This window comes from Mandrillus leucophaeus, unplaced genomic scaffold (assembly GCF_000951045.1).
Source record: "Mandrillus leucophaeus isolate KB7577 unplaced genomic scaffold, Mleu.le_1.0 Scaffold97, whole genome shotgun sequence".
Lineage (NCBI taxonomy): Eukaryota > Metazoa > Chordata > Mammalia > Primates > Cercopithecidae > Mandrillus > Mandrillus leucophaeus.
Genome location: NW_012110585.1, coordinates 2,912,561 through 2,930,160, shown reverse-complemented (window position 1 = coordinate 2,930,160; position 17,600 = coordinate 2,912,561). Strand labels below are relative to the sequence as shown.

Here is a 17,600-nt window from a genome sequence, read left to right as displayed (position 1 = left end):
TTGTGAGCACTCACTCACTATCACGAGAATAGCAAAGGGAAAACTGCCCCCACGATCCAATCACTTCCCACCAGGTCGCACCCTCTGCACCTGGGAATTATGCTTCAAACTGAGATTTGGGTGGGGACACAGAACTAAACCACAACACATGTCTTGGCTATTATGAATAATATAAGCATGAGAGTGCAAATATCTTTTCAACATACTGATTTCATTTCCTTTGAAAATATACCCTGAAGTGGGATTGCTGGATTATATGGTAGTTTTTGAGAAGCCTCCATACTGTTCCCCGTTTTGGTTGTATTAATTTACATTCACACCAACGGAGTACAAACATTCCCCTTTCTCCACATCCTCACCAACACTCACTATCTTTTGTCTTTTTGATAACAGCCATTCTAACAGGTGTGAGGTCATATGTTTTTGTGATATTAATTTGCATTTCCTTGATGATTAGTGATGTTGAGAAGTGTTTCATTTGGCCACTTATGTGTCTTCTTTTGATAAATGTCTATTCAGGTCCTTTGCCCATTTTTAAATTGGGTTATTTGTTTTCTTACTATTGAGTTGTCTGGATTTTTTGTATATTTTAGGGATTAACCCCTTAAAAGATACACAGTTTGCAAATGTTTTCTCCCATTCCATAGGTTGTCTCTTTACTCTGTTAATTGTTTCCTTGGCTGTGTAGAAGCTTCTTAGTTTAGTGCAACCCCATTTGTCTGTTTTTTTGCTTTTGCTGTCTGTGCTTTTGGGGTCACATCTAAGCTTTGCTTTTTCAACCCAGTGCTCAGCAGATTAAAGTAGGAAGATGTTTCCTGGAGGCCTCCAGCCATCCTTAGCTTTGCCATGATTAACACTCCTATGATTTCACTCTCTCAAAGAATGGGATTCTTTAAAAGTTCCAATCTTGAGAGCATTAGCAAGTTAGAAATGGGCTTTCTGCTTTCAATCAAATAGACCCCAGCCTTTGTTCTAAGAGAAAGATGAGGAGCTTCCTCATAACCAGTAGCTTCCAATACTCTTTATTCTAAGCATGCAGACATTTCCCTTTGCACAGTGTACATTAAGGCTTACTGAGGCAAGGCAGGAAATGGTGCCCTTTCCCCAGGAACTTCCAGCATGTTCTGTGGTGCATCTCAATATCTGGCTGCTCTGTACTGCTGTTATCCAAATGGGCAATGTTTCTGTCATTTAACTGCGTCTTTGGGCAGGAACAGTTGAAAGTAGGGATTTTGCAAAGGTTCTACTTTTGGAAGAATTTGTTGGTTCCTATTAAATGGGCAGATGGAAAGCACAGGGAATCTGGAGATGCTTTACAGTGAGGACAGCGTGGGGCTTGACAAAAGAGAGAGAGGAGTGCGAATTTTTCGTGCCCCCCTAAAAGGATGGGGTGAGAGCTTTTCCCCATCACCAAGTGCTCTTAGAGCCTGTGCAGATGGAGAGACATGGTTCCATTGTTCTCAGCCGTTCCCTTCAGCCCCTCTCATTGGCATGTTGGTCAGCATTGCCAGAGTTAAGAGGTAAAACCCCGCTGCAGGGTGCCCCTACCTTGCACAAGATGACCTTGCAGGACATGCAGTCACAGGGAAGCTGGTCCTCGATCTGCTGGGATTCGTGGCCTCAGTTCACGCCTCCACCTGTGCTGCGTCTCACGCCTGCAATGCTGCCGGTTACCCTGCCTTCCCCACCAGAGGTCGAGTTCCCTAAGACAGCAACCGGGCACTGCCTGTCTTTGTGTTTCCCAGCACAAAGAGAAGAACCGAACACTTATTCTGATTCAATAACAGGAAGAATAAATGAATGAATGAATGAGTGAGTGCATTTTAAAGCCAAGGGAGTTTCTGCCTCATAAGCTCATTGTCTTAGAAGAAAAGAAGGCAAATAAGGAGATCAGTAAGAAGTCCTGTGCGCCCGATTGCTTCCTGTGCCTTTCGACCTTCAGCCATGAAGCACGACCTTTATTGCTTGTTGAGCACAGACAGCTTTTAAAGGATATCCTTCCACTGCCCTCTCAGAAGGAAGGGGTCTTGGAAAGTGCTCAAAGCCCATCACTTGCAGGACCTTCTGAGTACGCTATGAACAAGAAGATAGTAAGAGAAGGTGGCGGCAACAGGGGATTTCAAAGTGTCCTGGAAGGCTGGGTCCATATCACTCTTGGGGCGGTAAAATGTTTTAGTGGGAGTAATTGATTTATTCAGTGTCATCTGAAAGTGAAAGAAGACAGGATAGCTGAGCAAGCAGTCCTCCCTCCAGCTTTCCATCCACCCCTGCAGATGTGTTTGTGCTCACACACACACACGTGCACACACATGCTCACATGCTCACACACACATGCCCCCACATACATCAGGTGATTAACACAGGTATTGAATGGAAAGCTACATCTTCAGGAGAAGCTGATACAGTAAAAACCCAGATAACCTATCCCAGGGTAACACAGTTGTCATCAAGCATTCTCTAGGGGCAGGCAGGGAGGAGAGGGGCAGGCTGGTTGGGAAACTGCAGGCAATCAGTCTCAGAAGTGGGGAGGCAGAGACTGGGTCCCTGTGCCCCAATTTTCTCCAGTCAAGTCAACAAAATGGCATCAGTTGGGAGGGTTCTGGAGTTTGCGTCTGTCTTGGACGCAAACTCTGGGAAGTCCCATCAAGAGTCCCAGAAATTCTTGATGTTTAAGGCACAGCAGCCAACTGCCACCAGCTGATGCCACACCAGAGCCAGGACTAGGACAGATTTATGGGGCCAGAAACGTGAGGCCAGGCTGCTGGCTCCCCAGGCTCAGCCCCTTCCTTCATTGACTTGGCCATAACCAGCCTTGTACTTCAGGAGCTGGGAGTTCTGGACTCCCACTTATGTGTTATGGGGCTCACTAGGTAATTCTCTGTGGATAACGATGACTTGGATAGCTAAAATGCCTTGCGGGCCGGGCGCGGTGGCTCACACCTATAATCCCAGCACTTTGGGAAGCCAAAGTGGACAGATCACTTGAAATCAGGAGTTGGAGACCAGCCTGACCAACATGGAGAAACCCTGTTCTACTAAAAATACAAAAATTAGCAGGGCATGGTGGCGGGCGCCTGTAATTCCAGCTACTTGGGAGGCTGAGGCAGGAGAATCTCTGGAACCTGGGAGGCAGAGGCTGCAGTGAGCTGAGATCGCGGCACTGCACTCCAGCCTGAGCGACAGAGTGAGACTCTGTCTCAAAAAAAAAAAAAAAAAGATAAAAATGCTTTATGGATTATCAGTGCTTCTCTATGCATCATCTCGCTGTAACAAGACTGAGAGCCAGGCCGGGAACGGGACCTTACTTCCACCTTGCAGGTAAGAAAATTGCAGTTTAGAGAAATGACAGAGTGGGGAGCTGCTGGCTGTGCCTGTGCTGTTCCATGGCCCTGAGCACTCCATCTTTCTCCAACGTCAGGGGGAGAGACACAGCCCAAAAGAGGCACTGAGCGTTGGAACTGACGTCAGGAAGCCCCTGCCTGGCACCCTAACATGGCCACTGAACAGCAGGTGGGCTGAGCTCCTGGGGCCTCGTTTCACATGGTAGAACCAGCGGCTTTTCTTGCTGCTCTGCGGGGTCTCATCACTGTCGCGTTTAGCAGGGCTTCGTGAGCCTCTGTGTGACCCCCAGAGTTCTGGACACAGGCTGGACACGGGCTTAGGCCTGAACCCAACCCACATCTCAACATTCCAATGCCATCGTCCACCCTCTGAAATGCCATCAACCTCGGACCCTTTCCCATCCCCACAGGCCGCCTTCCTAGGCTTTTACAACGATCTCCTACCGGGGCGCTGGCTCTGCGGCCGTCCCCTCACCCCTACTTCCCACACCAGAGTTTCTGGGATTGGATCATGTCACTCCTGCTCAAGCCTCTTCAGTGGCTCTCTGTGACCATGGCCGCTGCAGGAACCTTTCAGAGGCCTACAGGACAGGACCCAGCTCCGTCCCTCATCGCCCTCACCTCTGTCCTAGCACGTATTATGGTGAGGTGACTGTCTGTGTACATCCATCTCCCCCTCTAGACCAGGGTAAGCGAATGTTTTCTGTCAAGGGTCAGGTAGTAAATGCTCCAGGCTCCAGGGTCCACCCAGCCTTGGTTGCATCTATTGAGCTTATGCCTGTATATACAGCAGTACCCACAGACCAGACGCCAGGCAACAGGCATGGCTGCGGTCCCATAAGACACACAGTGGGCTTGATCCCACCCCGGCCCGGTGGGGCCCCTGCTCTTGACTTTGATCTCTGGGGCTGGCCATTCCAATCTGTCTGCCCCACCACCAGGTCCCCAGCACAGTACCTGGCACACAGGAGATGCTTAATAAAAGGCTTAGAGTGGATGTGTGACCAGGAGGGCTGCCCGGAGGGGGCACAGGAGCCCTGTGGCTGCCCTGCAGATCCAAGTCTGAGGCTTTGGAGCCGTGGGTGCCTCAGGCTGCCGGGTCCCGCCTGTGCCTGGGCTTCTGCCTCAGCAGCTCCTCGTCTGCTTCCGGAGGGGACTTCCAGCCAGGGGGAATGGCCGGGGCTAAGCTGTTGGCCCAGATTCCTGGCTCGCTGTGTCGGGAAGGGAAGGGTCCAAAGTGGCCCCAGCCTCAGAGTGAGGGAAATCGTTCCCCAGCTCCCAGGACCCGGGCGACGGGGGAACCCCGCGGAGCCACGGCCCATTCGATGCAATGCCTGGGCCCAGGGCCCCACCCGTGAGGGCCCAGGAGGGTGGCAGCCACCGGGAGGGTGGGGACACAGCCACTTCTGGAAGCCTGCAGCCAGCTCTCAGGGAACCTCTGCTTCCCTCCCCTTCCAGGGCTGTGTCTGTCGCCTCCCTGGGGCTGCCCCAGGTCTCCAGGCCTGACCAAGCACAGGGAGACATTAAAGTCCTCCTGCCTAGTCTGGAGTCACTCTGCCACCTTGAGGTGACATCTGGGAACTGCACCCCGCCCCAGCCAGGCCCACCTGAGACCTCGCTGCCTGAGCTCCCTCCCCAAAGCCAGCCCCAGCTGCCTAAGGAAGCCTGCTCATTCTGCAAAGCTCTGGGAAGTGCTGTTCTGGAAAGGCCCAGAGATCCCCGAGACACCCTTTCACACGGAACAGTCCTGTCCTAAGCCTCCTGTCCTCCAGGTCTCAGCTCTCAGCCGGGCCTTCCGGGACACCTGCTGTAGGAAGGAGTCCCTCCTCCGCCCCCGCTCCTTCTTCCTTGTTCTCCCCTGTGCCTCTCCACCCATCAGGTTCAGCAACAACTGTGTGTTTATGGCGTCTGTCCCCTTAGAGTGTCGGCTTCTGAGGGCGTGACATTTTGTTCCCTGTTCCTCCCCGTGACTGGAACAGCAACGGCATATAAAAGACTCTCAGCAAATGTTTGATGAGTGAATGAGCAACACCAAATCCGCAACAATCCACCAAGACTGAGTGGAGGCGGGGAGGTGAGAGGAGGGAAGAAGGGGATAGGAGGGAAAGGGAGAGGGAGGAAGGGAAGGAAAGAAAAGGAGGGAAAAGGAGTGGGAAGGGAAGGGAAAAGGAGGGACGGGAAGGAGAAGGTGCCAACTTGGGGCTTCGAGCCTGAGTGGTGCCGGCTGATGGGGTTGGCTGGAGGAGCAGAGCACCGGGAGGCCCGGGGATGTGGTGAGGCAGCCGTGGTGTCAGACAGAGGAAGGCAGGAGGCTGAGACTGAGGGCCCTGGAATCTCACACATTCCAGGGTTTAGAAAGGTCAGGGTGGGGTCCACCTCCAGAGTCCACAAAAGGGAAGTGCGGGGTGGGGATGAGTCTAGAAGCAGCTCTGCAAAACAGTGCAGGTTTCCAGGCCACCGGAAGCTCAAGGAGGAGAGAAAAGACATGGGCTCTCGGAGCGGGAGGGGGGCGTTGTTGGAGGCCCGATCTTTGGGTGAGTGCTGACACCCCCTTGTCAGAGCCAACAGGCTGGCGCACGCCTGGACCACCCTCGGCGGCTCACTCTGGGAAGAGTGTTACAAGGGAGGTTGTCTAGTGACAAGGATGGCGGGAATTGTGGAGCTATAAATAGGAGCGGTGACTGCAGTAGCTGAGATGTGTGGTTTGGGGATGTCATGGCTCCATGAAGCCAGAGCCAGGTCTTCCAGCCTGCACACTGCCATCTGCTGGGCTACGGTGAGGCTGATGTGGCTCAGCATAGGATTCTGTACTCTTGGTCAAAGCTGAGGGCTGAGCTGGGAACAGTGGCTCACACCTGTAATCCCAGCACTTTGAGAGGCTGAGGTGGGAGGATCATTTGAGCCCAGGAGTACAAGGCCAGCCTGGGAAACATAGGAGGACCTTGTATCTACAAAAAATAATTAGCTAAGTGTGATTGCACACTCCTGTGGTCCCAGCTACTCAGGAGGCTGAAGTGGAAGGATCACTTGAGCCTGGAGGGTGAGGCTTCAGTGAGCCGTGATTGGGCCACTGAACTTCTGCCTGGGCAACAGAGTGAGACCCTGTGTTTTTGTTTGTTTTGTTTTGTTTTGTTTTGTTTGTCAAGAGCAGGCAGCAGAGGGCTGCCTGCAGGTGGTGAGTTCTCTATGTGACCAGGAGGGCTGCCTGGAGGGGGCAACAGGAGCATGTGGCTGCCCTGTGGATCCAAGACTAAGACTTTGGAGCTTGCTGAGGCTGGGTTGACAGAGTGTATGGTCAGTTTTCTGATGCTGGATGCCTTGTTACTGCAGAGGCATTCAAGGGTACAACTAGCTGTTGGGATTGACGTGAAGAGCGTCAAGGGGACTTGATCCTGTTGCAGGGAGGGATTTAGGGGTGAGATAGGGAACTGGCTAGCCCTGAGGGTTATAAGGGTCTGTGGCAACCCTGGGGTCGTGTGGCTCTGCTTTGTCTGGGGCCGTTTAGTTCCCTGAGTGTTCAGTGTATGGCAGGCTTTGCTCATGGCTCTTTCTGCATCGTCACAGCCTCAGTAGCCTTACTCTGTCCATGCAATGATTCTCATTTTACAGGCAAGGGACCTGGGACTTAGAGGCTCACATTCTTGGGGCTAAGCTTTGAGCCATGGCCAACGTCATTCTGGAAGCTGGCTCAGCTGAGGGGAGCCTAGTTCCCCTGGGCATAAGTGACACTGAGGCCTGCCTTTGCTGCTCGGACCTCAGATGGGGGCTGCCTTCCTCTCCCCATCTGTGCCTAGCAGCTGCTCACGCAGCATCTGAGTCTCAGGGTAATCTGGGGACAGCACTCTGGCAAGAAGCTCTGCAGGGAGGGGCCCAGCATTCACACACGCAAGCAAAGAGCAATAAGCCAGGACTAAAGATAGAAGATGCCTCTTACTGGGCTGGTTCTGATGTAAAAATGCAAAACTCAGAATTAAACAGGCACTTTGCATTGCAGAGCAACAGTGCCCAATTAAGCTATTCTGGGCTAGGACACTGAGAAGCTTTGTGAGCTCTTACTGCTCAAGACAATGAATAATACATAAGTCTCTACAGTCTCAATTCAAACGATGATTCATGAGCCACACCGAAAGCCTCATTCCAATCCAATCCATATTCTAATGTGATCCTCTTCTACCTTAGAAAGCCTGGGCTTGGTAGCCAGGTGGCATCTATTTCTTGATGATTAAAGTCTGGGTCTTCTAGGGAAATGCTTCTGAAGTGTGGAATAGGGACCACTGCTGGTCGACAAACTGCTTGTTTCTGGCCCACGAAGAGATAAGCAGAGAAATGGAGAGTAAATGCTTAGAAACCTTTACAGAAACTTAAAGTTAAGTGGGTTATGTGGGTTGACTGTAATGAAAAAGATTGCAACCTGGGCAACATGGCGAGACCCCATCTCTCCATAAAATAAAATTAGCCAGGCATGATGGTGCACACCTGTGGTCCCAGATACTTAGAAAGCTGAGACAGGAGGATCACTTGAGCCTGGGAGGTTGAGGCTGCAGTGAGTCCTGATTGCACCCTGCCCTCCAGCCTGGGTGACAGAATGAGACACTCTCTCCAAAAAAAAATAACGTGGGCTTGCATTTTATGTGTTCATTTTCGATTTCATTTTTTAAGTAGTTCAATTTTATGTGTTATGAAAGTATTGGTTTGAAATAAGTTGGAAATTTCCAACAAAGCAAAACCAAAAACCAAAAGCCCTGGTCTTTTTCCTCACGGATGGTCTGAGAAGCACGGGTCCAGGCCACCATGTCCTGTTTGTTGAGGCTGGGTCAACAGAGTACACGGTCAGTTTTCTGTGCCTGTTAAGGTTAATATAAAAATTGTATAAATACATACTTTATCTCCTTTCTTCTCTTAAAATCTATGAGACATAAAGTTAAATAATGTAACAATTATAGTGAGGTATTTTTGGATTTATAACATATGTAGATGTAAATGTATGAAAATAATAGCAAAAAAAAGAGGAGGAGGAAATAGGACTACATAGGAAGGAAGTTTTGATCTCTTACTAGAAATAAGTTAGTCTAAACCAGAAGTTAATTCTAATAAGTTGAGATGTGTATTATAAGTTCTAGTGCAACTACTAAGAAAACAACTCAAACATATAATTAGCATCATTAAAAAATTAAAATGCTACACTAGAAAATATTGACTTGATGCAAAAGGCTATAAAGGAAGATCAGAGGGACAAAAAGGAAAAGCATCATACAGGAAAACAAACCAAAACGGCATCTGTAAATCAAACTATATCAATGATCACATTAAATGTGAGTGGACTAAAAATCCAATTAAAAGACAGAGATTGTCAGACTGGATAAACAAAGAAGTTCCACTATGTGTTCTCTACAGGAAGCACATTTAAATTCACATATATAAGTAGGTTAAAAATAAAAAGATGGAAACAGATATACTATGCAAATGGTAACGATAAAAGAGCTGATATGATGCTAATAATATCAACAAAATAGACTGTAAAGCAAAAGAGTCATTAGAGATAAAGAAGGACATTTTATAATGACTAAAGGGTCAATGATTCAGAAAGATACAACAACTATAAACATATGTGCACCTAGCAATAGAACATTAAAATATTGGAAGCAAAAAATGACAGAATTGAAGGAAGAAAGAGACAATTTAATAACAGAAGTTGGAGACTTAAATCTCATCATGTTAAATAACGGATAGAACAACTATGCAGAAGATTAACAAGGATATAGAAGATTTTGGCAATACTATAAACCAGCTAGACCTAACAAACATCTATAGAACACGCTACCCAATAATAGCAGAATATACTTTTTAAAATAGAGTACATAAAATATTCTTTGGGGTAGACCATATTCTAAGCTATAAAGCAATTCTCAAATTTTTAAAAGGATTGAAATAATACAAAGTATGTTCTCCAACCTCAGTGGAATTAAATTAGAAATAAATAACAGGAGAATAATTACAAATATATAAAAATTAAACAGCACACTCCTAAATAACCAATGAGTAAAAAGAGCTCACAAGGGAAATTAGAAAATACTTTAAGGTCAATGAGAGTGAAAACATAACACACAAAAACATATGTGATGCACTAAAGCAGCAGTGAGAGGGAAATGTATAGCTGTAAATGCTTATATGATGTGGAAACTAAAAGATGTTCATCTCATAAAAGTAAAAATTAGAACAGAGAATACTAGAACCTAGGAAGCATAGGGGAAAGGGGAAGATAGGGAGAGATTTGTTAAAGGAAACAAAATGGTGCCACTGCACTCAGCCTGGGCAACAGAGTGAAGACCTTGTCTAAAAAAAAAAAAAAAGAAAAGAAAAAGAAAGAAAGAAAGAAAGAGAAGGGAAGGAAGGAAGGAAAGAAAAGAAAAGAAAAGAAAAGAAAAGAAAAGAAAAGAAAAGAAAAGAAAAGAAAAGAAATCTGTGGTTCAGGCATGCCTGGCTGTAAGGGCTATAAAAATATCATCAGGATGTGATGTCTTCACTCTTTGACTTCACTCTCAGGGCAGTCACCTCCACATGGGGCCCCCAGAAGCTCTAGGCTTACATTCTCCAAGGGTCAGTCCTAGCAGACAGAGAGAGAGCTGCTAATCTCAAAGAGCCTGTGCAAGTCCCAGGTGAAGTTCTGGGACTTGCCAAGATTGCCAAGCTTGGTTCTTAGGGCCACCTGAAAGACATCCTGAGGCCCTGGGTTGAGGGCCTCTCATTGGCCAGGCCTGGTTCCATGCAACCTCCGGAATCAGAGGTGGGGCTCTACCTGTCCATACGAAATGGATCTTGAGAAAGGTGAGATCAGAAACTGGCAATGAGGAAGAGGGTTCCCCCAAATAAACCGGAGCCACTAGGTGCAGAGCAGACAAAACAGCCCACAGACACCTGAGCCTTGATTTCATGTCCCTGCTGCAGGAGGTCATTTTTTTTTTTTTTTTTTTTTTTGAGACAAAGTTTTGCTCTTGTCACCCAGGCTGGAGTGCAATGGTATGATCTCAGCTCACTGCAACCTCTGCCTCCTCTGCGATTCTCCTGCCTCAGCCTCTCAAGTAGCTGAAATTACAGGTGCCCACCACCACACCCAGCTAATTTTTTTGTATTTTTAGTTGAGATGGGGTTTCACCATTTTGGCCAGGCTGGTCTTGAACTCCTGAACTCAAGTGATCCACCTGCCTCAGCCTCCCAAAGTGCTGGGATTACAGACGTGAGCCACCGTGCCTGGCCAGGTCATCTTTAAGGAGACGTTTGGGCTACTCTCAAATTACCCTCCACAAAACTATTGTAACAACTCACCCCTAATTCTTAAATACAAAATATTAAAATCAGCAATTGTCTTTTAGGCCAGAGGTTTTTCAAACTTTCCCAGTTCACAAACCCTTAGTGTCTTAGCTTTTTTTTTTTTTTCTGGTGCTTCTAGGCCAAATGAAATGCCTAACAATTGCATTTATTAAGTTGTTAAGTTTAAACACCTTAGTAGCAGTGGTCGACTCCGTGTCCAACAGACATTGATGTTTCCCTTGATGTCCAACAGATGTCTCTGTGTGTCTGTCTTGTCCCCACACATCCGCACTGGGGAACCACAGTGCAGGTTAGACACTACGCTGTGTGACTCGAGGTATGAAAACTCTCTTGGGACACAGATGATAATCCTGTAGCCTGACTAATCACAATTGATGGGATAATGTGTAAACTGACAATTCCCATATCATGACAAAATGTTGCATTCACTGGTGAAACAGGGCCAGGTGCGGTGACTTATGCCTGTAATCACAGCACTTTGGGAGGCCATGGCGGGGAGGATTGCTTGAGCCCAGGAGTTTGAGACCAGCCTGGGTAACATAGTGAGACTCCCATCTTACAAAAAATTTTAAAAAATGAGCCAGGTGTGGTGATGTGTACCTGTAGTCCCAGCTATTAGAGAGGCTGAGTTGAGAGGATCGCCTGAGATCTAGGTGGCAGTGAACTGTGATCATGCCACCGCACTCCAGCCTGGGCGACAGAGTGAGACCATGTTTCAAAAAAGAAAAGTGAAACAGCAACATTGCTTCCACCTCATTATCTAAGAAGCCCCTTCACAGTACAGAAGCTCTTCCCCCATATTAGTCAGAGTTCTCCAGAAAAAACAGGAGAGATAGATTAGATAGATAGAGTTGATATAGAGATGAGATGTAGATATATAGGTGATATAAATATGGATATACAGATATGAAGCTGTTTATTATAAGGAATTGGCTCACCTGATTACAGAGACTGGCAGGCTCGAACCTGGTGTGTGGACCAGCAGACTCGAGATGCAGGAGAGCCGATGGTGCCGCTCTGGTTTAGAGACCGGCAAACAGAGCCCCAGAATTGCTGACAATGCAGGTGAAGTCCGAAGGTGGGCGGCTGAGGAATTCCCTCTTGTGCAGGGAGGGCCAATTATTTTTGTCCTACTCAGGCCTTCAGTGGATTGGATGAGGCCCACCCCCATTATGGAGGGCAATCTGCTTCTTCTGAGTTTACCAATTTAAACATTAATCTCATCCAAAGATGCCCTCCAAGTTAACAGATAAAAGGAACCACCACACTCCCCAGCAGCCTTCGCATGAGCAGTACCTTCAACATGCACCCTACCATCTTGGGAGTCCCAGGAGAGAGAGAGAGAGTCTTGTTCCTGGTAACTCCAGCAGAAGTCTTGGTCTCGCTCTTATGACCCACAAAGCCCACAGTCCATTGCTGCTCCCATCCCTGTGGCCAAAATCAATGTCCTTCTAGGCCAGGTTTGAGTTCTATGCCCACCCCAGGCCCTAGCAAAGGGCCAGCCATCCACAACTACGCAAATTGGAGAGTGGGTGAAAACCATCCAGAACTATACAAATTGGAGGACCCCCAATTTGGGAGTCCTTCTGTGTGGGAGGGCCCTCACACAGAAGTCAGAGCGCAGTGAGCAGGAAAGTGGAGTGGACACTGGCGATGTCCTGAGATGGTGCACACTCTGGCTGGCCACCGTCCACTGGGCCTGCCTGAGTCCCAGGTTCTTAGGAGCTTCTGAAAAAATGGCTTCTAGACATTGTAGCTGTAGGACCTCTGGAGGAGCAGGGTTAGAGTGGGAAAAAGGAGAACTAGGAAGTTTTTTTCTTTTTTCTTTTTTTTGGAGATGGAGTTTCACTCTTGTTGCCTAGGCTGGAGTGCAATGGTGCAATCTTGGCTCATTGCAACCTCCACCTCCTGGATTCAAGCCATTATCCTGCCTCAGCCTCCCGAGTGGATGAGATTACAGGCACCTGCCACCACATCCAACTAAGTTTTGTATTTTTTAAAGTAGAGATGGGGTTTCACCACGTTGGCCAGACTGGTCTTGAACTCCTGATCTCAGGTGATCCACCTGCCTCGGCCTCCCAAAGTGCTGGGATTACAGGCGTTGAGCCACCGTGCCCAGCCAGGAAGCTTTTTTTTCACAGTCTCTGTCTGGAGAACTCTCAGCCAGGCTGTAGGTCCCCAGGAAAAGCCCAAGCTTCCATTTAAGGATTTGCATTTCCTGAATTGCCTTTGCATCTTTGGTGGTGGCCCAGGAAATTCGAATCCAGAGGAAAGAAGCACGCAGCAGCACTGGGTCTACATGAGGGGAAGACGAGAACATGTTCTCAAGGGGCTTCTTGTGAATGGTGGTCCGCCCCACACCAGCCCTTGCAGCTGCATGCTGCAGGGTGGGGGAGTCCTGCTTGGTGCAGGGAGGGGCCATTCAACATGCTGGTGGAACACAGCAGGCAACTCAGAAGGACTGAGCCATGGAGGGAGGTCAGCTGAAAGAAGAGGCAAGAGCCTCTGAACATGAAGGAAAGAGCAAGAGGGGAGCACCATCAGCTTGGCTCCAGGATGAGCCAGAAAGGAGAACAGGTGACAACTTGAGAGGCAAGGGAAAGGGGAGCCCAGGCCTGCCTGCCCCAAAAGAGAGAAGGCCCAAGATGGGGAACGGAAAAAAGGTGATTTTGAAAAGTGGGTGTGTTAGTCTGTTTTCACACAACAGATAAAGACGTACCTGAGACTGGGTAATTTATAAAGAAAAAGGGGTTTGTGGACTCACAGTTCCACGTAGCTGGAGAGGCCTCACAGTCATGGTGGAAGGCAAAACGCACATCTTACATGGCAGCAGGCAAGAGAGAACAAGAGCTAAGCAAAAAGGGAAACCTCTGATAAAACCATCAGATCTCGCGAGACTTAATCACTACCATGAGAATAGTATGGGAAAACCACTGCGCGACTCGATTATCTCCCACTGGGTCCCTCCCACAACACGTGGGATTAAAGATGAGATTTGGGTGGGGACATAGCCAAACCATATCAGTGGAGTCCTCAGGAAACATTAAGGTTGCTTGATAGAAGGGTTACAATAAGCTGTTGTCCTTAAGGTAGGGTGAGCATAAGCACATCGTTCGTTCTGATGGGCGGGAGTAATGTAAACACCATGTGAAGGCTGCCTGGGCAGTGTGGTGGTTCATCTCATATGTCAACTTGCAGGGCATCTTTGGATAAGATTGACACTTAAATTGATAACTTTTGAATCAGCAGATTTCCCTCCATAGTGTGGGTGGGCCTTGTCCAACCCACTGAAGGCCGCATAGGTCTAAGAGACTAACTTCCCGGCACAACAGCAAATTCTTTATTCTCATCATGGCCACCACTGAGGAGCCCTTCTTGAGGGAAATGGCCACAGACAACAGTCACAGCCTTCACCTTTCAGCCCCTCGACTCAGCCACTCCTGAAGTCATCATGCCTGCCCTGGATATTTGTGTGTCGGTTTTTTATTTTTATTTTTATTTTCCTGTTATATGTATCCATAAATGCCTCATTTTGGCTGAATTCAGTCAGACTGAGGTGACTGTCACCTACAATGGAGAGAGTCCTGACTAATCCACAGACCCAAAGTGCAGTCCCCAAACCAGGGCCCCAGCCTGACTTTCTGGTTCTCCTGGTTCCAGTCTCAGTTTCCATCCTTGACCCTGAGCTGCAGCCAGAGCCTCTGCTGGAGACACATTTTCATGCACCCTCCCTTGGTTAAAAAAATAGCCTCTATTTTATTATCAGTACAAAATAGCTCTGAACAACACATGGGACAGGGGACAGAGCAGGAGCCAGGATCTGAGGCCGCCTGGCTCTGGGACCCCCGAGACTCGGGAGCCCATAGGTTTCTGTTTGACAGAGGTCCTCATTTTCTCCGCACTGAAGGGCCTGCCCTCTAGCTGGGTCACCTTCTCGATCCAGAGGTTGTAGTTCACCAACGAGGTGTATATCCCTGGGGTGTTCTTCTCTCCACAGCTCTTTCCCCAGCTGATGATACCCACCTGGTACCACTTCTCACCAGGCTCTGGGGTGCAGACCAGAGGTCCCCCGCTGTCACCCTGTGGGCAGAGAACACAGCTCAGCAGGGAGTCTGGTTCTAAGCTGCCCATGTGAGGCTGGGCACAGTTCATTCGCGGAAGAGGATTCCTCACCTTCCCAACTCTGGCTGCCAAAGGACATCTCGTCAATGCTGACCTTTACCCACACCATCCCTGCTCCACGGGAGAAGCGTGTGGCTGCCAGGTTGGCTCTGGAGGTTGTAGGGTTGTAGAGCATTGGGGGTGGGGTGCTGTGGATGAGACAGGACTGAAGATGGGGGAGGAAGAGGGAGGGCTTGGTGAGAAAAGACCACTCCATCTGCAGCACAGAGAGACGCAGGCCAAGGGATGACTGGAGACTTGTTTTGAGGGTCTTAGCAAATGAGAGGCTCTGGAAAGGGCAGGAAAGGAAATGGGACATGTGAAGAAGTGTTGTAGGGCTAGGAACTGGGTCTCCTTTGTGTTCTTGCAGAGGCACAGAGAGAAGGACGTTCCTTTTTAATTCAGCCAAGCTTTTCAGAATGGGTGACCCTTCCAGGATGGAATCACATGGTCTATGACTCTCATAGTTATCCATTTATGTTGAGCTTCTGAACCAAGTCCCTGCCATGCCCCACATCTACATAAATCAAACAAATGCCCCACATCTTTCCGTCCACCTTCACACAAGGCAGATGAGCCTGCAGGAGGAGAAAGGGCTTGCTGAGGGTTCTATGGTAGACTGGCTGGGATTGGAACCCAGGATTTTATTTTTATTCATTTTAAATTAATTATTATGGGTACATAATAGTTTTATATGTTTATGGGTTATACGTTTTGATATAGGCATACAATGTGCAATAATTAAATCAGGGTAACTGGGGTATCCATCCCCTCAAGTATGTATCATTTCTTTGTATTAAGAACATTTCAATTCCACTCTTCTAGTTATTTTGAAATATATACTTGTTATCTATAATCACTTTATTGTGCTACCAAATACTAGATTTTATTCATTCTAACTAACTGTGTTTTCATGTTCCTTAACTGGAGTCCCCACCTGCTTTCTTTCCCAGCCTCTGGTAACTATCATTCTTTATCTCCATGAGTTGTTTTTTTTTTTTTTTAAGTTTCCATTTATGAGTGAGAACATGCATTGTCTTTCTGTACCTGGCTTATTTCACTTAATGTAATGTCCTCCAGTTGTATCCATGTTGTTGCAAAGGACAGGATTTCATTCTTTATGGCTAAATAATATTCCATTGTGTATACGTACCTCATATTCTTTATCCATTCATCCGTTGAGGGACAGTTAGGTTGACTCCATATCTTGGTTATTGTGAATAGTGCTACAGTAAAACTGCAAGTGCCGATGTCTCTTTGATATACTGATTTCCTTTCTTTTGGATGTATACCCAGCAGCAGGGTTGCTGGATCATATGGTAGTTCTATTTTTAATTTTTTTAGTACCCTCCATCCTGTAACCCAAGATTTTCTTATTTTCTTTTTCGACTTTTATTTTACTTTAATAGGGTACATGTGCAGATTTGTTATGTGAGTAAATTGCATGTCACTGGAGTTTGGTGTACAAATGATTTAATTACCCAGGAGTAAGCACAGTATCTGATGGGTAGGCTTTTGCTTCTTACCCTCTTCATACCTTCTACCTTTAAGTAGGCCCTGGTGTCTATTGTTTCCCTCTTTGTGTCCATGCGTATTCAACATTTTGTTCCAATTTATAAGTGAGAACATGCGATATTTGGTTTTCTGTTCCTGCATTAATTCACTTAGGATAATGGCCTCTAGCTGCATCCAATTTGCTGCAAAGGACATGATTTTGTTCTTTTTTATGGCTGCATAGTATTCCACAGTGTATATGTACCACAATTTCTTTATCCAGTTTACCATTGATGGACATCTAGTTTGATTCCATGTCTTTGCTACTGTGAATAGTGCTGTGATGAACATACGCATACCTGTGTCTTTGTGGTAGAATAATTTATATTCCTTTGGATATGTACCAGTATTGAGATTGCTGGGTTTAATGGTAGTTGTGTTTTAAGTTCTCTGAGAAATCTACAAACTGCTTTTTACAGTGGCTGAACTAATGATTTATGTTCCCACCAGGAGTGTAGAAGCCTTCTCTTTTCTCTGCAACCTCACCAACATCTGTTATTTTCTGACCTTAATAACAGCTATTCTGACTGGTGTGGGATGATATCTCACTGTGGCTTTGATTTGCATTTCTCTAATAATTAGTGATATTGAGCATTTTTTTCATATGCTTGTTGACTGCATGTATGTCTTCTTTTGAGACGTGTCTGTTCATGTCATCTGCCCATTTTTTAATCTTGTTAAGTTCCTTATAAATTCTGAATATTAGACCTTTGTCAGATACATAGTTTGCAAATATTTTCTCCCATTGTGTAGGTTGTCTGTTTACTCTGTTAACAGTTTCTTTAGCTGTGCAGATGCTCTTTAGTTTAATTAGGCCAATGTTTTACTTTGTTGCAATTGCTTTTGGAGACTTCCTCATGAAATCTTTGCTAAGGCCTGTGTCAAGAATGGTATTTCGTAGTGACTTTCTTTTAGTGTTTTCACAGTTTTATGTTTTATATTTAAGTCTTTTATTCATCTTGAGTTGATTTCAGTTGATGGTGAAAGGAAAGGGTCCAGTTTCAATCTTCTGCATATGGCTAGCTAGTTATCCCAACACCATTTATTGAATAGGAAGTGCTTTCCCCATTGCTTGTTATTGTTGACTTTGATGAAGATCAGATGGTTGTAGGTATACAGCTTTATTTCTGGGTTCTCTAACCTATTCCATTGGTCTAGGTGTCAGTTTTGGTACCAGTACCATGCTGTTTTGGTTACCATAGCCCTGTATATAGT

The 17,600-nt window shown here is 46.9% G+C and overlaps 1 protein-coding gene across 2 annotated transcripts in view; it reads right to left on the bottom strand.

Annotated features, from left to right (window-relative positions):
• PRSS55 (protease, serine, 55) overlaps positions 1 to 17,600 on the bottom strand; it is a 28,604-nt gene that overhangs the window by 1,139 nt on the left and 9,865 nt on the right. The window contains exon 5 of one of the 2 annotated variants that reach the window (XM_011970738.1): positions 14,405 to 14,750. The exons of the other annotated variant lie outside the window; for it this stretch is intronic. Within the exon in view, the coding sequence (XP_011826128.1) occupies positions 14,433 to 14,750 (318 nt within the window). The 3' untranslated portion in view covers positions 14,405 to 14,432. Of the gene's footprint in view, positions 1 to 14,404; positions 14,751 to 17,600 lie in introns of those variants that run through there. 2 annotated transcript variants of the gene reach the window in all.